We start from the raw sequence: 22,113 nt of genomic DNA, 5'->3' as shown, positions 1-22,113 counted from the left end.
TATTCACGGTGCGTGTGCTGCGCTAGGGTTAGATACAGTCGGTGAACCGGTAACCGTTTTCAGCACCTATCACCGGTGAATGAAAGTAACGAACCGGTAACCGCTTCGAAGTTGAGTTTCAGTCATGGATGCACTCACTTGAGTGCGGCACGCACCGGCGTACAAACCGCACGGCGGCGTGAGGTCTGTGCAAGCCGATTGTGAAGAGAAAGCCGTTCAAGTTGACCCCATAGACGTCTCCCTCTGTGCGGTGAATCGATAACCGGTTCTTTATCTCATGAGGTTAACAGTGACGGTAACAAAACATCAACAAAGCCGAGCACTGTATGGCATTGGAGTTTCAAAAGTCCACATTTTCAACGCTAGTTTATATACAGTCAACTGCGATAAAGCATTTGATCCTCAAAACACAAATCCATTCTTTACACAAACCGTACAGTGTTTTCAATCGATGCTGAACCCAGCATAAAACATTCGGGACATCCAAGATGCATGGACACAGTCCAGTAATAGCCAGGCGAGCAGACATCCCGACATTGATGTCGCCTTTCGCATGCGTAGTGGTCTTGTAACGTCCAGGGCGGTGTGCTGAGAACCTCCTGGTCGAACACATCCCTCTGGGGGTTGACGTGGTGGTCTGGATGAGCTGGGTGATTCATGCGTGGGTTGTCACACACATACATGGGTCTCCACGGGCTGACGGGGCTGGCCCGGGTGAGATGCACTCCGAGCCTGGAAGCTGTGTCAGGATCTTTGACCTTGAACTTTAGAGACACACGGTGACATGTGGGTGAGCGTCTTGTTACCACAATCTGTGGAGTGCACGCCAGGGTTATTATGTGGTTATAGTGATAGGTTTTTACCCTTTCAACTGGTACAAAAACTGACACATTTATACAAGGCATCATGTTTGCAATAACCACAACACAAGCAGTCAAAATGCAAACAAAAAGAAACAACTTTGATAATGATACTGATATGCACTGTCCTGAAAGTTGATTGGTCCACAACCGAGACAGCTTTCTTAGAGCCTAGTCTCCATTGGTGTTGGACCAGATGACGCAAAAAAGGAGGTCTCATAGTGTTATTATGTGGTTGTCGCGTTAGATTCCCAATCGGGAGAAAATGTTGAACTGCTCCTCCCTCCCTTAGGTCGACTCAGCCCAAAGTAAATGAGTACCTGGTGCCGTGTGTAAGTCGACATCAGCGCTGCTGGGACAAAATCTGGCCCAGTCGTGGGGCCGGCCACACCAACCCTTGTGCGTGTTGTGTTGTCATTCAGCGGCGCTTCCTAACAGCACGTGCACAACAGTTTATGAAGGTAATAGTGTGGGATCTTTGTCGAGAAACAATCCCAGTGTATACCTGATTATTTGATTTTTTTTGATAGATTGATATTTGTACAACCTGCCATATTTCGGATTTATTTCATTAAAATCATTTTTTTGAACACCGCTTAGTTTCTATTTTTAAGTGTTAAAGTGTACGCTTTATCGTTTTGGTGACTTGATTATGATGAATGCAAGTGATAAATAATTGTGATGGAGGCGGGCGTGACAGTGTAGCGGTTATCAAATCATGCTACACTACAGGATATCTGTGTTTGATTCCTGCCCATGTCAAAGTGGCATCTAAACCTGATCTGGGCCTTTGGGTTAATAAGCACAATGTAGAGCTACAGGTGAGAGAGCATCGTCAGAAGTTCTGGCCACATGATCTCTTCATGTGCCATGCCAAGTCTTTCCAGATGTATTAACTACTTGCTAACAGAAGTGACAGAATGGCAATCACTCCATCACAATTGACATGTCTGAGGACCTCCACTGGGGAGATGGAGCGATGAAATCTGCTCGTGTTTCGGTGCTAGGTGGATGGTCACATTGTGGGGAGCGGTAGTGTAGTGGTTATGGTGCTGCGCTATGAACCTGGCGACCTGAGTTCGATTACCGCTCACGGACAAGACCAGTGACGAGTATCTGAACCGGTCGTGGCCCTCCCCTAGGCCGACTCAGCCTCAAGTAAGTACCTGGTGCGCTGGGAGACAAAGACGGTCGGGCTTGATATTAGCCACCCACCCCCTCGTGTGTGCCGTGCCGGCCTTTAATAGGTGCTCGCTAACAGCTCTTGTCCCAACAGTCTGTTAAGGACATATGGACGATCTTTGTCTTTGTGACATCCCCAAACTTTGAGAGAAAGCAGCGCCTTGGGGAGATCCTAGTCCAGCAGTGGATTGATCATGGCTGATGGTGATGAACGGCAAGTGCTGAATAGGAGACCTGTGTGTGTGTGTGCGTGATAGCGAAACCGAGACACGTGTTTTCTTCCACAGTAATGCTGCATTTGCTGCAGAAAAAGGAGACACCGGGCTGGGATGATTGATGTGATGCTGCTGCTGCTGCTGCTACGACTGCCCAGCAGCGCTTCTCTCCGCGTGCATTTCAAGAATTGAAAGGTCAACCGGCAGGACCCCTCATCCCCATTAGAAGAGGCGTCGTTCATCCCACACTGCTGATATTTAAATAACCCGCATCCCATCTCAGGCAGAGAGGGACACGTGGCCACTTGCCCACAGAAGCTGTATATAATGTATGCAGCATATAGATACACACACACAAGGGTAAGCCGCATCCCTGCAAATTGATTGCTCACGTTAATGCTGGCGAAAGTCTGCCCACTCGAGGGAGCTCTGAGGAGAAGCCCATCGAGAGGGTTTCTCGGTCTCCACTTTCACACCGGCCTGGCATCTCGGACGAGCTGGGAGTGCCCACAATTTAGCCCACATCATGTGACCTGCCTTTTGACTCTAATGCTCTCAATTTATACTGCTTGGTGGACACCGGCAGGATGGATTTAAGAAGCCTGCACCATTGTTTCATCTGCTCCTTGTTACGATTTAGCCGCGTGTCTGCAGTGTTCAGAATTCCCCCGCCATCTGGCAATGCGTACGCAGTGTTCACACGCGAGCGGCATGCCGTGTCGTCTTGCGAGATAGGATGGCGGGAAAGTCCCAGTGCTCCACACGGACCGCGTCCTGTCCCAATGGGCACAAGTGATGCGTCCCTGCCACGGCATCACGATTTAGGTGCTGCACGGTGTTTCTGCATTCACAGTTATGGGTTTTCACGGCGCTGCCACGCGCCGTAGTCCTGCATACATCCTTGTTCACGTTCTAATCATGGATGCATTGTGTAATGGAAGTTTTCATCGATCTACCAGGCCTTCATTTAAATGTCATAGGCTCACAGCTATTTCAAGCAGGACACATCACACGGATTAGTGTATTGATCTACGTATGTACACTACGGTGCAGGGTATGCTGCCGTTTTGCAATGTTAGCACAGCGGACTTGCACTCCAGGAGCCACTGGTTCAGTCTCCTGGCAAGTGAGCTGAAATGGGCATGGTTTTGTTTTAATCTCCACGCGGGATAATGTGGGCATTCTCATCCTGCATCTTCACAGACGTTTCATCACTGTGGAAGAGAAGGCCAAATACCCTCCAGAGAGGCTCTCTCGAGCGCTCTCTCTCTCTCTCTGATGGAGGCCCTTCTGCCAGCAGTGGCATGAGCAGGCAACTGCAGAGGTGCACCTTTAATCAACGCAGCTTTCTATTTACGCGTGCTACTAATGGGTAACTCTTCATATGTCAATGTAAGCGCCTTAGACTAACGCGCTATATAAATCGATGTAAGTTAAAATGCATTCTCATCAAGCTCCATGGTGTAAAGTGCAGTCTACAACTCGTGTCTATTCTCTCTTTCTGGTCACTGTCTATTGAAGAAGGGTCATTGCCACAATGTCGCCTAATATACATGTTTCATTTCAAGGCCACATTGTTATTGACGAACGTGTTGAGTTTTTGTTGTTATATGTGCTTATGCACCAGTGACAATGTAGTATCACCAAATAAGTTACAAATCATGGATGCTCGGATATATGTGGAGCTTCCTGGAGACTGCTTCCAATGATCCCTAGTTCTGGATGAGCACAGATAATCGAACAGGTTTAGCACTTCCAGGAGACGACTTCTGGACAGCGATTCCACAGATAAGCAAGGATAATATAAATAATTGTGCCGCTTCAATATTATACTTATGTGCAGATAAGTGTGGTCATTATTCATATCGAGGTTGTGTTCTGCCTGTCACATCTTACTATTCCAACACAGTTGTCTTCCTTCTCACCAAACCCAAGCGCCCTGTTCAACATATCCCTCGACAACTCGTACAATGCCCTGAACCCCACCCCCCCACAGTTGTCTACGATTTGCCCAATCCAAACCCAAACATCTTGCCCAATTTTATATTTAAACAAAACGTTTTTTTTATTTTACCAGGCAAGGCCTACTGAGCTATGGAGCTCTTTTTCACAAGCGACCTGGCTACAAATGATCGCTCAACGAAGTGGCTTATCATGTGGAAATGTATAGCAGCCAAATACTCGAAACGCACGGGGAGAACACGTAAACTCAAATATAAAGGCGTCAGGGTCGGGATCGAACCTGCGAATTCCTGTATACCAGGTGAGGAAGTTAACATTTAGCCACCGATTGTCCGACGTACACCCAGAACTGAGGTATATCCCAGATCCACCATTTCCATACCCCGATCGGTGAGACCCTCATGCTCGTCTTCATCACATCCGAACTCGATGACGGCAACTCTCTCCACGATGGTCTCTGAAATAAATGATGTCTAACAGATCACCAATTCTTAGGCTCCACAAAAACACTAACAATAGTCCTGACTGTGTGCTTCAGAGTGCCACGGTATGGCACTGCCAACAACGACGTCATACATGTCCTCTACTGTGCCGACATGTAGAGGAGTCTTTTGCTGGGTGGATTTTGGGCCATGTTTTGGCCACGATAATCACGTGGAGCTTCATAAATACGGTAAAACCTAACGCACTCTGACTAACTTATTAACTCGGGGATGACATTTGCAGACCCTTACAGTCATACCCACTCACATTTTGTTACAAAGTTCTAAAATCCACTGAAGTCTAATTGGAAAAACTCCAAAACAGGAGAAAAATGTGGATGCGGCACCTTCTCACAGATGGAAGCTTGACGAGGGAAGATCTGGAAGGATGTTCGGAAAGAAGCTAAGAGGCAGAGAAGGACGATGACACTTGAAGGAAGGAGAGAGACCGGGCCACGTAGAGAAATCAAGAAAGCTCAAGATCGGACAGGATGGATGGAGTTTGAGCCAAATATCTCCCGTTCAATAGACGACCAAACAAGAGACAAGTTATTGCCCTGCCTTCTTCTTTACATACAGGCTTCAACACCAAGCATGTAACTCAAAATGAGCTGGGTCTGGGTAGAAAGCGCCGATCACAAAACGGAGGGGGACACAAAATCCGCGAACAGCAGCAGCAGCAGCATCCCGAGTTCGGCGTGGCAGGGCTGAGTGAAGGGGCGGGAGAGGGGGGGGGATAATTGGGCTCGCATTTAATTGGTATCCACTCAAAGCTGGACTGGAAATTAAGTGGAGGACAGGTCTCTCGACGGCTTGGCAACATACATGAGTAAATTGTCAACGTGACATTCTTGTGCACACATCACGCACTGGCTGTCGACTGTAAAGATCCCGTGCTGCTTTAATGAAACACCAGGTGTGACGCGGCGTGCTTCTTGTTTTTGTTGCACTCTTCATGGCTCACCCATGCAACAATAAACGTACAAAGGATTACGGGGGGTTCGTGCGGGCTTCACGAGACGAACCACGTGCTCCCTGAGGCCACGGGCCAAGCAAAACATTAAACGATGGCCACAGCTTCTCAAATAACGTCACCAAGTGCTCACCATCGGGGAATCTGCGTAGGAACAGGTTAACTCGTTCTTGAATATGTAGTAGAGCAGTACCTGGGGCGCTCTCTGTGTGTGTGTACACATCAGCAGCGTTGACACAAAGGCAGCTGAGCATGCTGCTGCAGTCTGAGACGGGGATCGTCAACCTGCGGTGACTTGAAATTGGAAAAACAAATTGACTCTTGTTGTTTTGTGTTTGCCGACTGCTGACCATGGGAAGTGCAGTTCGCCATGGGCAGAGGTCAGCAGACCTGCGGATGCGGTGGCTCTTTGAGGACCGCTTGGCGACGTTGTGTTTTCAGGACCATCGCCTCGTGTTCACGTGGCACTGTGGCTATTGGAATATTGAATTGTTTTCCCGAATTCGAAAAATAAAACGTCTCATTGTTTTGGTTGCAGATCCCTGGTGTGAGAGTGCCTGCTGCTTCAGTCTTTCAGACTGAAGCAGCGGATCGATGACCTCTGACAGTAGATATATAGACACGCGCACACTGCAGTCGCAAACATCAATACAGTACAGCATTTTGAAACACAACCGTTATACACGCGAATGAGCTGGTGATGCTGCTGCGTTTGCAGTCGTGCACAAATAAAACGCTCAAAACGTTTGTCAATAACACTCCTCGAAAATGATACGAATATATATTTGCTGATGTTCCGGGCAATGGGCCTTCTGCATGACAGAGAAGCCAGACAGATCGAGTAGATAAGAGTTGGAGACTGCACTTACCCCATAGTGCAGAGATAATAATTAAATGAAACACGTTTTCTAAAGAACAGTTCTACATTTGCATATGAATAGTTACCTATTAGTAGCTATTAGGTAACAACCCCTTCAATTAATTATCAAACGTATTACTCAATACACGTATTTGTATTATAAGTACAATTATGAGATGTTACCGGCACATTGCATTATGGGTGGACCTGTTGTCATGATATGTGAACCACATGTAAGTTAATATTGAGCCCTCTGCCAATCCACTGCTGGATGAAGCCCTCCCCATGCCGTATGGGTCATGGTCGTTATATAACCATATATTTCACCACGATGATCAGTGCTGATTGATCAGGGTGGGAGGAACCTGGCAGCATAGAAGTACAGTACAGCTGTGAATTTTGCTGCACTGCCCACTGATGCCCACAGCCTATGGCGATTTGGTAATTAAATATAAATGTGTGTCGACGAACGCGTCTTGGTGATATCCGTGCCTCTGGTCACGCGCGTGACCTTAGATGCACTTTGGACCGAAGTCATGGCAGGGCACGTGCCCGATCACGTGCTTCCGTGGGACTTGAGTGACAAGGAGGCCAGCGGTGCACAAGGCCAGGGGTGTCACCTGTCTGAGTGTGATGCAGACAATCTGGCATGTGTTCGGTGGCAGGAATTGATTTGCATCGAGATCTGTTAACTGCACGGTGTTGAACTTCAATGCAGTAAACTGCAGTTTTCATAGACGTGGGCGGACTGAGTTGTGATCGGCCTCGTGTTGACTGAGAAACATGTCCGGGTTTGGTTTGTAGAAGGAGTTTAAGACCCGAACCGAAGCAGAGAATGTGGGATCTAATCTTACTCTACTAATATTAATGGACGAGACACTGTAGGCAATGACCCAGCTACAATAATAGTACTGTGTTATACTTAGAAGCACAGGATGTAAGTGCCGCAATAAATGTTAACCAATTAAAGCTTTTGTTATGTAAACATATATCCAGAATGTAGCCAGTGCTGTCCATTAGTTCAGGTCAAGTCTTGAATTGAGACTAGGATGTCCCGCTGGTTCTCAACCTCAGGACGAGATGTTTGCGCGACGATGAATCTCGACGAGGTGAGACAAAACCAGAGCGCACGTGGTCACGACAAACGAGCCGTGGTCCCGCAGTTCTATGCCCACCTCGGCGAGGTTCGCAATGGTGGCAACCTCTCGGATGTTCCCATGAATCCGCCTGCCAGCCTCCCCTGGCTGCCTCCGAGGTACACAGGCAGGGCATTGCTGGTCACGTAGTGCGCGTGCGTCCTGAGAGCGTCCGCGTGGGCTGGAGCACGTGGGTGTAGAGCGCAGTGTGTCTAACACTCATTACCTGGCGATGCTGCTGCTGCTGCGCTGGCAGTTGTGTAATAGCAGCACAAACAACAACGACAAGAACAAAACACTCAACACGTATTTTTTTCAATAACACTGCCTTAAAATGAAATAGATATAATTGGTGATGTCCCAAGCCCTTCTGCAGAAGAGATCGAGTGGAGACTGCACTTTATACCATGGTGCCCAGATTATAATTATATTTGAAACATTTTGTGGTTAAGTTTTTATATTGGCATAGTTAGCTTTATGTCATCATTGAGTAACATACAAACCCTTCAATAATCAAAGAAAACTGTATTACTAACTAAACGCATTCGTATTACAAGTAAAATAATAAATTGTGACCTGGCACATACCATTATGGGTGAATCTGTTGTGATGTCAATGAAACGCATATCGTCTAATGTTGAGATCTCTATCAATCCACTGCTAATAAAGCCCTCCCCGTGCCGTGTGGGGGTCATGGTGGTTATATGACCATACTTCACCACGATGGTCAGTGCTGAATGATCAAGGCAGGAGGAACGTGGTCGTGTTTGTGTGTGATGTTTTACGGGGGCCATGGTGTCAATGTCTTCTTCCAGGTTCAGAAACTGTGGATAGAGCACACACACACACCGAACGGTGAGATCTTCATCAATCCATTGCTCACTTACATTTATTAATGCTCAATGGGATTCTCAAGATGCCACGTTATATATATATATATATAGTTTAAGGGAAAGCGCTTGCAGGCAATTCGTCTGGGTTGGATTTTCCAGATCTACTCTTTGCTAATGGTGCCATAGGATCTTAAACCCACCAATACTTTCTCGTCAGCCATGGTCAATCCACTCCTGGATGAAAACCTCGCAAAGCCTCCAAGGCCGACTCGTGCAACCACGGCCACGGGATCTTCTTGAGTAGCCACTTATGAGGTGTGTTTAGCTGCACTTAATGAAATGCGCAATATACTCTGACATTCCATTTGTTATCAGCCCAGAACTGTGATCAGTTATTTACTCCGAAGTCGGAAAAAACTAGACGTTACCTATGAATGATGTGTAACAATAAAATGTAAATGAGCAAAGAAAGCAATGTTATAAAGTATACCACTGTGTATAATTAGCGTCATCTTTTGAACAAATGAAATACGTGAGCAGGTGAGAGCACATTTAGACATTGTTTTTTTGCAAGTGAAACCCGGATAAATGAGGCCTTTGATGAATTGCCGTTTCCCCTTCCACGGTGATGTATTTCATTTCCCCCACGGGACAGCAACGTGAAACATCGATAGTTTTCCATTATCAAAATACACTGGACTCAAAAGAAGCAACTACATTATAAAGCTGCCTTCATTAGAACATAAAAAAAGCAATCACTAGGGGATTGCCACGACCCACTCAGACTGTTTCACATCAGGGATATTTACTGCGCTTGGAATGCGGCCCCGTGGTTCAGCGGCAGAGCGAGAGACTCGCAAGCGAGAAGGTCGTAAGTTCAAATCCTGGTTGAGGCGTTGAATGAGCTCATCATGTCTCTGGGGTCGATAAATTGAGTACCACTATGAAGGTAAGTCGACGGTGGTTGTCATGTGGTTGGGCTCCTCTCCACTATAGGAATGTCTGTATGTTCAACTTCTTCTGACCTGACCCTATACTGGACATCTGTGAAAAAGAGCTTCATGGCTGTAAAAATACAATGATCACTGCCTCAATGCTCATCTGACTTGTTGCTTTACTGTCGTCGGTTACACAGTGAATATTTGAGCCGCGTGGGTGGTTTGAGTTCGCTTCTATCCCCCCACAGCCTCACCATGAGTTCAAGGTCCGTCATTGTGTCAGCAGCTTTGCTCTCATATTTATACGCCAGGTGCCGGCAATCCATTCCAGCTCCTTTGAGAACAGACACAGGTGAGGCTACGCACTGCACAGGTCCACCTCACTGGCACGTACATCAGCGGTGGGCTCTCCTTGGCCCATGAGTTGTCTAAGGAAGTAACTTGTCAGATTTGGAGGTCGTACGATTCAGATTGGACGTGGGTACAAACCTACGTTTTCTGTTTTAGTTTCATAAAGTGGTTTTGTTTTCTCACGTGAACACATTGAACGTACCAGGGCAGTGTCTGTGATGCAATTGGAATCGTTATGAAAGCGACTCCGCGTCGCGGCGTTTGTGTTGAGCGCAGAGCAACATGAAGTGCACGCTGCTGCTGGCTGCGGTGGCTCTGCTGGGCGCGGGTGTCCACGCATTCACCTTCCGGATGCCAGAGGATGGAGCCGACACGTGGGTCGTGCTGGTGGCCGGCTCCAACGGCTACTACAACTACCGCCACCAGGTAGCCTCCTCTCTGCAACGTAGCCCAGTGCCAGGGCCCCTTCAGGCCTGTGACGTAACAATCCACTCAAGCGTCTACGCACGAGCCAATCTCGTCGCTCCATCTCCACGGTGGACGTCATCTTGGGAACTCTCTTTTTGTAGTTTTTTTTCTCTCCCTTTGGCTGCCGCCAGGCAGCCTTGTTCTCGCCCATGGGCCGTCGTCCCTTCTAGCTGTCACGCGTCCTGCCCAAGCCCAGTCACTTTTCTTCATCGTTGAAACTTCGTCTCTTCACCTGCGTACGCTCTCCAATGCGCGTGTTCCCTTCTGTCTCCCAGCACGCTTGCGAGCACGCAAATTTCTCTCTGTTTATTTACTTCCTTCAGAGCTGTTGTTCGATCCTCTTCATCAGTGTCCACATTAAGTGATGATCTTTGCTGGTTTGATTGGTTTCTGGGTCGAGCCTGGTTGCATCATACGTAGTTGGATCTTACACGTACATTATGAGCCTCTTCCTACTTTGTGCAACAATAATAATAATAGTAGAGACGTGGCTAGGTGACTATTGGCACTTCATGCCACAGCTTTACCAGCCGGCCGCCCGTCCGCGTGCCAGGCTCAGACTCGCCGCGCTTGCGAGTTGAGCCGCCGCTCTCAGGCCCTCACCGTCTGCCATTGTCTCTGTGTCGCGCCAGGCGGACGCGTGCCACGCGTACCAGATCGTGCACAAGGCAGGAGTGCCCGACGAGAGGGTCATCGTCATGATGTACGACGACATCGCGGACAGCGACGAGTGAGTGACAACCCCGGCGCGCGCTGACTCAACAGCCACTCGCGGACACCGAATCTCATTGTCGCCAACACTCATCAACCCCGATTGACACCAGGGCTACAACTGCTGCTGCCATCACCTTCACAACCCCAGCTCCACCACCCACTCACACCTTGCCCTTTCATCTCTCCTACCCTTTCTGTCGCTAACCCACGTACCCTCCACCATATTCTACCCACCCCACCCTCTCCACAGAAATCCAACCAAGGGCATCATCATCAATAAGCCCAAGGGGCCTGATGTTTACAGTGGAGTTCCCAAGGACTACATTGGAGAAGTGAGTGCTTTTGTTCTGTATATACCTCTGGCTGTCCATGCTATAATTTGTTATAGAAAGCGCTGTTAGTTATCTATTGTCAAGGCCCACACAACACAGAATGGACCGTCTGGTTATCCACATTGTGTTGTCGGCCACCACACTCAAGGTCAAAACAACTTCTCAAATTGCTCTTTCTTCGCACTGCTCCACTTTGGAATTCCCACCCCCCGTCATCTCTTTCCCCAAGTTTGTGCCCTCGCTCTTAGCCTCGCTCTTAGTCTCGCTCTTAGCCTCGCTCGAGAAACGTTATCGCCTCTCAGCTATTGTGCCCTCAACAGCATCGCTGTGCCGTACGCCTTACATGGTGCACATTTAGCCAAATTTGAAAAATGACACGCAAATCACCCGATTGCAATCTGCACGGCAAAATCGTTGCCCCCTACTGAGAAAACTTTGGCAGGACCCTCCTGCAAAAGTGTCATGAGACTCGGTGAGGATCTCCCGGGTAAACAAGCGTAGTAACAGTTCCTATGTAAATCGTTGCCTTGGAATGGTGTCTTGTTGTTGACCAGGGCTGGGATAAGCTTGCTTCCCGCTCGTCTCACGTGAGGGGTTAGAACCGCCCGTTGGGAGATTCCCAAATGTCTCGCTCGCTGGAGACAATGAGACCGAGCACCCGATATTTTGATTTGATTCGAATTGATTTTAAATGCCAAGCCTGAGAAAAATTAGCCACTTGTTTTTGTTCGTGTTTTACCTCAACATTTGGGTTTAACTGGATTTTATACACATATATAAATAAACATACATTAAATAACAAAAACAATTAAAGCAAATGTTCAGTAGAGTACTGCCCCAATGTCCCACACAGAGCAGCCGCGCGCGAAAGATATTTATAAACTCTTACTCGCCTGGCCTCGCTTGGCCTTGTTCGCTTATTAAACAGGGATCGCCACATTAAAATTTAAGGTCAATTCTGCCTACGGCGAGCGCCTAACCTCCCGCTGCTGCAGCGCGTTCCATCAATGACTGTCACGGCTGGCACAGGTAATAAATAACAACACAGCCTCTGCAGGCAACATTGCCTCTCCTCTGAGAAGTGGACCATTTATTATCACTTTGGAACAACATTTCAAGGGCAGGCACAGGAAGTAACCATTGCTCTCATATGCAGAGTGGATGGAGAAAGTGCTGCTTCTACTTTGTGTGGGCCAGAGGTCACTTGAAGGTGATCTCAGAAGTAGCTCTTGAGATATCCACTTCCCAGGGTCATCCTCAGTGCTGTTGACCATACTTCTCCACGCTGGTCAGTGCCGGTGGGTGAAGGGGGGAAGCCCAAGACCGCTTCAGATATCACTCGCCACCGACATCAGCCATGGCTAGGAATCGAACTCAGATCGCCGGGTTCGCAGCGCGGTGTGCTAACCACAGCACCATCACTCCACAAATAAATGTTACATTAGCAACAATTTGCCGAGCAAGTAAGGAGCGCCGCCTTCTACTCTGTGTGGACCAAAGGTCACTTGAAGGTGATCAGTGGTAGCTCTGTGATATCCACGTCCGTGAGCCGCTCTCCGGCGCCAAGGGCTGGCTGCACTGCACTGTGTTCGTCTGGTGGCGGGATGCCCATAGCACAACCGGCATGAAATTGTGGAAACGAAAAAACATGTATCGGTACAGAACAATGTTTCAGGACAGTCCTGCCTCATGGGCTGTTTGACCAATTTCAATAATCGTTGTTTCTGAACGAGTTCTGTTGAAATCCAGCAACCCTGCCTGGCCGCTGATCTCTGGATTGTCCGCTGAGCGCTGCTGCTGTTCCTTACCCTGGCTTGGCCGCGTTGCGCTCGCGCAGAACGTCACTCCCCAGGTGTTCCTGTCGGTGCTGAAAGGGGACGAGGCGGGTGTGCAGGGCAAGGGCTCTGGCAAGGTGCTCAAGAGGCGAGTGCACAGCGCCCGCTCTTCACGTGATGGACGATGCGTTGAGATGTCTTCGTTTTCTGCAGACACGCACACACATTTTGACTTAGCCACAAAGACAAATCTCCCCCGTATAGCCTTAACAGACCTTTGGGCAAGTGCTGTTAGTGAGCAACGATTAAGGCCGGCACGGCACGCCAGGGGGTGGGTGGGCAGCACCACTCCCGGCTGCCTTCGTCTCCATAGTGGCGATGCTTACACACTGCACCCGGTACTCATTTGAGGCTGAGTTGACATAGGGGAGGCCCTGGACCGGTTAAGATAATCGTCACTGGTGTTCGTGGTGACCGTGAACGGGAATCGAACTCGGGTCGCAGGGTTCGTATCACGGTGCGCGCTAACCGCTGCACCACCGCTCCCCACACGGACACAGGACACATTCGTTGTATACACAAATTGTGAATCCGCATTAATTTTTTTTCATGTCGCCCGCAGTGGCCCCAACGACCACGTGTTCGTGTATTTCACCGACCACGGAGCTCCGGGAATCATCGCCTTCCCCAGCGACGAGGTAGCGTCATCGATGAAGAGCGCGTCGAATGGTTGCACGCCGCTTCACGGCGGCGGCGACTCTGTCCTGTCACGCACGTTGCGTTTGTATGGAGTCATCAGCTCGGATGCCCCTTGATGGCTGAGTGTCGATGGTTAGAAGCTACTGGTAGATCATCTCTTACTCTGTCCCATCCTGTCCTCCATGCTCCCAATCTCTCACATGTCCACCTGCCCACATGTCCATCTGCTCGCCTGGCTGACACTCGCTGGTTCTCAGGGTCGTGCTTCCATTCATGATGAACACGACAGCGAACCCATTCCGCGAGCCGAGCGACTGTTGCGTGTGGCGTCCCGCCGTGATGTTGCGTGTGTCCCGCCGTGATGTTGGTGATGCACGGCCGCTCAGATAGTTCCTAACGGCGATTCTCCCCACCGTCTCCATCAGCTGAGTGTGGACGACCTGAACAAGACGATCCAGTACATGTACGACAACAAGATGTACTCCAAGGTGAGCCTTGCACACAACTGTGTTTTACAACTCTACGTTTAACGTATTTTGCGACCTTAAAATGGGAAATACATAATAGGCGATGACCCTTCTGTAGAAGGGGCTATCATAACATATAGAAGATACAGATTATAATAAGACATTTTGAATGATTACATTTATCTAAACTCATTATCGCTGCATTCATTTAAACTGTCAACGGGAGTATTTGGCGCGTTATCTGGTCGCACTGCGCGTTGTTCGGCACGTTGTCCGACGTTTCGCCCCGCGTGCTGGCAGCTTCTTCGGGAACTGAATGTCTGCGTGTCTGGTAGCTGCTTGAACCTAGAAACAAACGCATCAGACTGCGAGCACAGCACGGCTGTGGGAAGTCACGCGGGGGCGTGAGGCTCTGCTCGGTGTCGTGACGAGGCCGACGTGTCCCCTGCTGCAGATGGTGATTTACATCGAGGCGTGCGAGTCCGGATCCATGATGGAGAACCTCCCCGCCAACATCAATGGTGACCGCCACGAACACCTCCCCCTCGTTCACAATCGTTGAAAAATTCTCGTCCCGTGCGCATCGAGGAGGTGTCGTACCCTGGCCCACCAGGAGAACGCGGTAGAACAAACACGCCGACCTCCCCCGGTTCCGTCTGAATGGGATAGGGCAGTGGTCTTCACTCATTTTCAGCGGGGCAGCCACTGTCGCCGATTAGACATCACCAGCGTGAGGGCCGCTACACTATTTGGAACCATTGTGGGGTTGACAGCAGCACGATGATGACGATGATGACGGGGGGTGTTGTCACTCTTTGTGCATTGTCGGGGGCCGCCAGTGCAATGAAGAACACTCGGATATAGAGCGTTTCCCCCTCGCACGCCTGGGCTTTCCCAGGGTGCTTCCGTCTCACCGTGTCGCTGCCTTCCCGCTCGTTTGGTTCCTCGCACCTCTGAGTCGTTCTCTCGCCACGGGAGTGAGCGCGTTGAAACTATTATTCGGCGTTTGTCAAAGGCAACTGAGTATAAGCTCGCGTGGATACCCTCACACGGAGAGAGCCAGAGACACAGCGCTGCCCAATGGACGATTGAAGCCCGGAGATAAATCCCTCGTGGGATCGCCGAATCCCTTCATCTACAGGCGCGTGGGGCCCTCTCATGGGCCGGCGCAAACTGCAGGCGTGCGGAGACGCAGAGAGGCCGTATACTGAGGCACACAGACCCGCAGAGAAACCCACAGATTCTCAGAGGCACCGATATCCTCGTTCATTATCACGAGCGAAGGGATTGTTGGTTATTCACTGTGTTGCAGTTACAAATCGAATTTGGCTGTGATGGCAGATGACGGTGACTAGGAGATGTTAACTACCTCGCCTGGTATGCAGGAGGTCGGGCGATCGACCCTGACGCCTGCTGTACACTTGGAGTTTGCGTGTCTCTCTCCCCGTGGTCACGTGGATTCTTCTCCCGGCTCCTCCGGTTTTTCCCCCTCCACATTTAGAATGAACGCGCGTTTAGAATATTTGGCTGCGACAAATTTCCACGTGACGAGAAGCCACTTGGTTGAGCTTTCATTTGTGATGGCCAGGCCGCTTCTGAAAAAAGGGGCTGTACAGCTGAGTGGTGCCTTACCTGGCAAAATGAAACTAAATTAGGAAACGAAACGGTACAAATGTTCTCACCCACGTCCCACCGCAGTCTACGCCACGACCGCTGCCAATAGCGAGGAGTCGTCGTACGCCTGCTACTACGACGACGAGAGGCAGACCTACCTGGGAGACGTGTACAGCGTCAACTGGATGGAGCACAGTGACCAGGTTCCCGCTCACCACCCACTCACCCCGCTCACCACCCACTCACCCCGCTCACCACCCACTCATCTCGCTCACCACCCACTCATCTCGCTCACCACCAACTCACCCCGCTCACCACCCACTCACCCCGCTCACCACCCACTCATCTCGCTCACCACCCACTCATCTCACTCACCACCTACTCATCTCACTCACCACCCACTAATCCCACTCACCACCCACTCACCCCACTCACCACCCACTCATCTCGCTCACCACCCACTCACCCCGCTCACCACCCACTCATCCCACTCACCATCCACTCACCACCCACTCATCCCACTAACTATTCACTCATCCCACTCACCACCCACTCATCCCACTCACCACCCACTCACCACCCACTCACCCCACTCACCACCCACTCATCCCACTCACCATCCACTCACCACCCACTCATCCCACTAACTATTCACTCATCCCACTCACCACCCACTCATCCCACTCACCACCCACTCACCACCCACTCACCCCGCTCACCAGCCACTCACCCCACTCACCACCCACTCATCCCACTCACCACCCACTTCCCCGTTGTAGCCTTGACAGGCTGCAGGGTAAAGTGCTGTTAGCGAGTAGCACCTATGAAGGCAAGCACGGCACACGAGGGAGTGGGTGGCCAGCACCACGTCCGACCGCCTTTGTCTCCCTAGTGGCGATGTTTACGACCACACCAGGTACTCATTTGAGGCTTAGTCGACTTAGGGGATCCCCAGGACCGGTACACAGAAACGAACTCGGGTCGCCGGGTTTTATTACGCAGCTCGCTAACCGACCCCCGCACCTCCGATTGGCGCGGTTGGCTCATCGGAGGTGCGCAAAAAGTTCAACAGACAGCATTCCCTTGCCATTCGCGGGGGTTAGGTTCCTGAAAACTCACGTGATTGCCAAAACCCTCGAGGTATTGGAGTATATACGTACAATACCCCCATACATACGTTCACTGCCGTGTACGTATTGCTATTGTTGTGTTGATGGTGATATTAGACTAATTTGAAACAATATGCGAACCCACTAAAACAAGTTCATTTTGAAGGGTCACTGGCTGCTAAATAAAAAAGGGAAAACTTTAATGCCACGAAAACAATATCTGCAATTTTTTTAAAGAAAAATATAATATACTGATGATACAATGATGGTGGTGATTAACGATGACGATGGTGCCTTGCAGGCGGACCTGACCAAAGTGAATCTGAACGAGCAGTACGAGGTCGTGAAGAAGAACACCAACACCAGCCACGTCATGGAGTTCGGTGACAAGGTACGGCGCCGAGTTGCCTCCCCCGATAAGTAAGACCAGGGAAGAGTCCAGATTTGTACCGTACGTAGCCAACCGTGCCCATCGCAGGTGCGGGGGAAGGACAAACTAAAAGCAAAAAATAAGTTCTAAAGAAATTCGTTTTCAATTTAGACTTGCATCGAAATCCGCGAGAGCGCCGATGCTGTTGGTGGGAAAGTTGTAATGGAATGTTTGATTGCGTGCAAAATGCCAAAATCCTGTTGTTGAAACTGTCGACTTTGTGCAAGCCTATCGGCGAGAGTTGTCGGTGGACTCTTCATTTCATCACTTTGACGCGGCTGAAAGCAAAATCGGGATGAAATTGGGTCAACAGACACAAACACAGCACGCCACGAGACGAGAAAGAAGAATCCAACCCGTTACAGGCAGCCGCAATCCGACAATCGTCGCTGTTTCCGCGCAAAGATTTCCATGCCGATGCGCAAGCGCGAAAAAAACAACGACGGCAACCCCCAAGTAGCGACACGTGCTTCTTTGTCTATCGCCCCGCCCCTCACCCCCCACGTGACCCCGACGTCACAGTCCATCTCCAAGCTGATGCTCATCGAGTTCCAGGGACAGAAGCAGCAGCGCTCGCCGCGTGCGCTGCCCCCGGCGGCGGCGGGCGGCACGTGGCCGCCTCGCGACGCCGTGGCCAGCCCCGACGTGGTGCTCGCCACGCTCTCGCGCAGGCTGCAGCAGCTGCAGCAGCACGCCGACGGCGACGCGCAGCAGACGCGGCTGCTGCAAGAGATCGACGCGCAGATGCAGGTCCGGTCGCACACGCACGCGCGCACACGCACACGGCACACACACGCACGTGCACACACACACGTGCACACACATCACGCGCACACACACGTGCACATACACACGTGCACACACACACACGTGCACACACACACGTGCACACACACACACACGTGCACACACACACACGCACGCGCGCTCCAGCTGTGTCCCCTGAACGCCTACCCACTCACTTGCATACGGACCTACTCGCCGACCAATGCGCCTACATTGGTAAGGGGAGGAAAGTGTGAGATGAGTGTGTGTTGAGTGGTGGGTGAGCGACCGGAGCGGGGTGGTGGTGGTTGGTGGTGGTGGGGGAGGGGGAGCAGCTGACGTCCGTCGTTGTGCAGGCGAGGCGTCTGATCCGCGAGTCGGTGGAGCTCATCGTGGAGCTGTCGACCGCCACGGCGGAGCAGGCGAGCGCCGTGCTCAGCGGCTCCCCGCGGCCGCGTCTCACGCAGCACGCGTGCTACCGCGCCGCCACGCGCCACTTCAAGACGCGCTGCTTCAACTGGAACACGCCGCTGGTACGGAGACGTCCCGTGAGCCGTGAAGCTCTCTCTCACTCACAGGTGGCAGTCGGGGCGGGTCAGAAAGGCAAACGATGCAGAGCATGGCGGGAGGCCGCTGCGATGGTTATTTCCCTCCGACGCGATGTTTGTTTCCCACGGCGAGCGGAGTGAAACGTCGGACACCATGTCAAACAATTCACAGTGCAACTCAAAATGTATCAACCCTAGGAGACACAAAACTCCATACCCACGCGGTTAGCAAAGTGGTATGCCGAGGGACAGCCGTGGATACATAAATACGGCGGATGTGGCTAAACTTGGTTGGCAAGGGATTGCTGCAGCTTTGCGATTCATTTGTAGCGCTGCAGCACAGCGACGTTGACTTGTTCATCTACTTCCCGTGCGCGATGCGAAGTCGCTTGAGATTAACAGCGCCTGCGATGAAACCCCTCCTTGTGGCGCGCAGTACGAGCACGCCCTGCGCTACGTCTACACCTTGCTGGGCATGTGCGAAGAGCGCATCCCCCTCGCCAGGTGAGTGAAGGGGGCAAATCACGGATCCGCGTGAAGAGGAAATCAGCGTTCGATGTTTGGCCGAAGGGTTACCCAGTCTAGATTTGCAGCTTTCGTGACTGCAAGAATTCATACACTTAGGTTTTTTCGGTAAAGTCACGTAGGTAAAAAAGTAAATAATAAAAATAAATAATAAAATATTATAAATTATTGAAATAAAATAATAAATCACGACGTTTCGGAGGCAACACAAGCTTCCGTCTTCAGGTGGAACCGTCACAGCACAATTGCTGTATCAAGTAAAGAGTCAGTCTGCCTGTACGTGCACGAGACTCCAGCGTGATCCATGCGTGAGACTCCAACAGAGGTGGTGGATCTGGACATTTCCCAAACGAAGGGGTGGAGGGCTGTCCTGAAATGTAAGGCGTTTTAAATAGGGGCACGCATTATATATGAACGTAGTGCGTTTCTGTTCCTGGTAAACATCACTGCAATGTCATTTGTTTGGGTCTCAAGGGGTGCGCGGGTGGAACGACTGCCCCAGTTGCTCCCCCCCGCAACGGCCCGTGGATCTGCCACTGGACTCCATGAGGCTATCGCACAGCCCTCTGGAGTGCTCGCACGTCACACCGCATGGAGTTCGATGGCCGACGTTTCGCTCCATGTGCTAATTGAGGAAGTGGAATGAGTAGCTCACTTTCTCCCTTCATTGAGCTGCTCGGTTGCGGTTCAGTTCCATGAAGAAGCTCCCAGCACGCGGAGCGAAACGTCTGACATTGTGACGAACAACGCGCGTTACTAGTCGAGAACGCCACGGACAACTGTACAGCACAACCACAAACACTTACGCGGTAGGATTCATCGTTTTAAAGAAATCATCTCCACACCATGAGTGGTGTTGCTGCAACCATTCGCCCAGTCTTTCACAGCAGGTTCGAGATGAGAGGGAATGCGAAGGGCAAAATTTACTGATTCACACCTTTGGGTTCACATCATTATCAGCCTTTAATAATCCACTGCTGGATGGAGTCTTCCCCCGAGCCATCATCATCATCATCATATTTCATGAACCTGCAATGTGACATTCCACATAGCGGCTGCATGCGAGCTGACGTCATTTCTCCATCTCCTCAGCAGACATACTCTCGGTTGCTTCCAATCCGACCACTTTTCAAATATTAATTCAGGCTCTGACATTTCATATCGCGGACGAGCCCCCCAGAAAGTGTCACAACTTTAATTAACATTTTAAAAATGACTGCTTCATTTTCCACCCCATAACCAGAATCATTGTTGGTTTAAGTAATAATTTTACTTACAATTTTAACACGCATTTAATCACATCCTGCCCAAGCCAACCTTACTGTTCTATCACGGTTAGAATGACGTCCTTAATCTGCCATATTTTCTCTGATTCCATTTCAACTCCCACAGTACTTGGCGTTTAATGGACCTTAATGTTTTGATGAAGATGTGAACATAGTTGGCAGCGGGGTGGTGGTTTGTAAAGTATGACTCGGTGTGTGTTTCATGGGGGGGGGGGGCACAGAAGTCGAGGAGAATGAACGTGTCGTTCTTGTCTGCCCCTCTGCAGCATGCTGCGGGCCATGGACAAGGTGTGCAACGCTGTGGCCTAGCGACGTCGCCCTCCGTGCCAGAGTCGCCGCAAGCGGCGGCAGCAGCAGCAGCAGCACCACCACGTGTCCGAAGAAAAATAAAGTGCACACCGCCCTCATTACTACACTGACGAAATGAGCGCAACGTGATTGTTTTGTAATTTGCAAGTGTATTTTTTTTAAACATTATCAATAAAAAATTAGATTTGAGGATGTGTTCGTTGTACTTGAGCGTATGACCGCAGCGTTCCATCGTATGCACTTGCGTGGAGGCCACTATTGACTCTGGTACTGCTGTAGATACTTTTAAAATATATCACTATTTTTGTGCTCTCTGTGCCACTTCGTGGGACAAATCACCTTCGCACAAATCTCACAGAGCAGTGGCAACGAGGATGTCAGCAAGAGCTTTTCACAGAACCTTGGAAAAAACCCTCTTAAGTTGCCTTTTATACATTTTTTTATTTCTTAGAATTGAAATTTAGCCAAGGTGAAAACCCAACCTTTAGTGATTTTGTTCATGCAGACAGAGGTGATCGGGCTGAGATCATCAATCCACTCCACTTGAGACCCCAGTTTAATTACAGGCGTCTGCCCGGATTCCAATTCAGTTTATCCACCGTGCCACCTCCTCTGATTGAGCACGGTTGGCTACATACGGTGCGAAAGAAGTTCAACACACATACATACAGCTCAGCGCTCTGACCTCTGAACCACCCGGCCACCTCTGAGCTCTAAACCATTCTCGGCCTCTCTCACTCCCAACTCACAAACATTCACGAACGTGCATGAAGCAGCGTGTGGGTGCACCGCGGTAAAACAACCCCTCTTACTGATATGGCGTCAGGAGACCTTCACGCAGATGCAGCTTGACAAAGAGCTGACATGTACAATCATTGTCAATGAAATGAAAGAAAGATGGTAAGGTTAACTCAAAGTTGCAATATCGTTGCCACTCAAAGGTATATTGGCTAAGGGCAGTGATTCCCCCAATAGGTCCCCGCATCTCGGATTACAGAGCTGATGGCTGTAGCTTAGCAACCCAAGGGCCTGTCACTGTGAGGGACCCACACGCTTTGTCCATTCTGAGTTTATAATTACCAGAACCAATACAGGCACTCCTCTACTTACGAATGAGTTAGGTTCCAGTGGTCTGTTCGTAAGTCCAACTTTAATCGTGTCAATTCCAAACGTTGTACGGCATGTACACTAAACACGGAGAATGGTTTTAAAAGTCGTATAATCTCCTGTCGATGTAGATGCCACTGGTTCTTTACGTTCTACAGATGTAGATGCCACTGG

At 50.1% G+C, this 22,113-nt stretch overlaps 1 protein-coding gene across 1 annotated transcript; it reads left to right on the top strand.

Annotated features, from left to right (window-relative positions):
- Positions 1–10,072: 10,072 nt before the first annotated feature.
- On the top strand, positions 10,073–21,021 carry LOC144739477 (legumain-like). Its single transcript, XM_078622425.1, has 13 exons — positions 10,073–10,217; positions 10,892–10,989; positions 11,224–11,305; positions 13,143–13,228; positions 13,703–13,778; positions 14,205–14,267; positions 14,701–14,767; positions 15,945–16,063; positions 17,271–17,360; positions 17,922–18,149; positions 18,521–18,697; positions 19,149–19,216; positions 20,790–21,021. Exons 1-13 carry the CDS (start codon positions 10,074–10,076, stop codon positions 20,830–20,832), a joined length of 1,341 nt encoding a protein of 446 aa, XP_078478551.1. The 5' UTR covers position 10,073; the 3' UTR covers positions 20,833–21,021.
- Positions 21,022–22,113: the final 1,092 nt, after the last annotated feature.

This window comes from Lampetra planeri, unplaced genomic scaffold (assembly GCF_965212315.1).
Source record: "Lampetra planeri unplaced genomic scaffold, kcLamPlan1.2.h2 scaffold_1520, whole genome shotgun sequence".
Classification (NCBI taxonomy): Eukaryota; Metazoa; Chordata; class Hyperoartia; order Petromyzontiformes; family Petromyzontidae; genus Lampetra; species Lampetra planeri.
The sequence above is the reverse complement of the archived record's forward strand: the minus strand, read 5'-3'. Positions and strand labels throughout refer to the sequence as shown.

What these genes read in the sequence shown, in the direction of transcription:
- LOC144739477 (XM_078622425.1), top strand. Translation starts at nt 10,074, where the DNA reads ATGAAGTGCACGCTGCTGCTGGCTGCGGTGGCTCTGCTGGGCGCGGGT. An exon ending in CCAAGGACTACATTGGAGAA is followed by an intron (nt 11,306 to 13,142) that starts GTGAGTGCTTTT and finishes GCGCTCGCGCAG; the next exon opens with AACGTCACTCCCCAGGTGTT. An exon ending in CCTCCCCGCCAACATCAATG is followed by an intron (nt 14,768 to 15,944) that starts GTGACCGCCACG and finishes GTCCCACCGCAG; the next exon opens with TCTACGCCACGACCGCTGCC.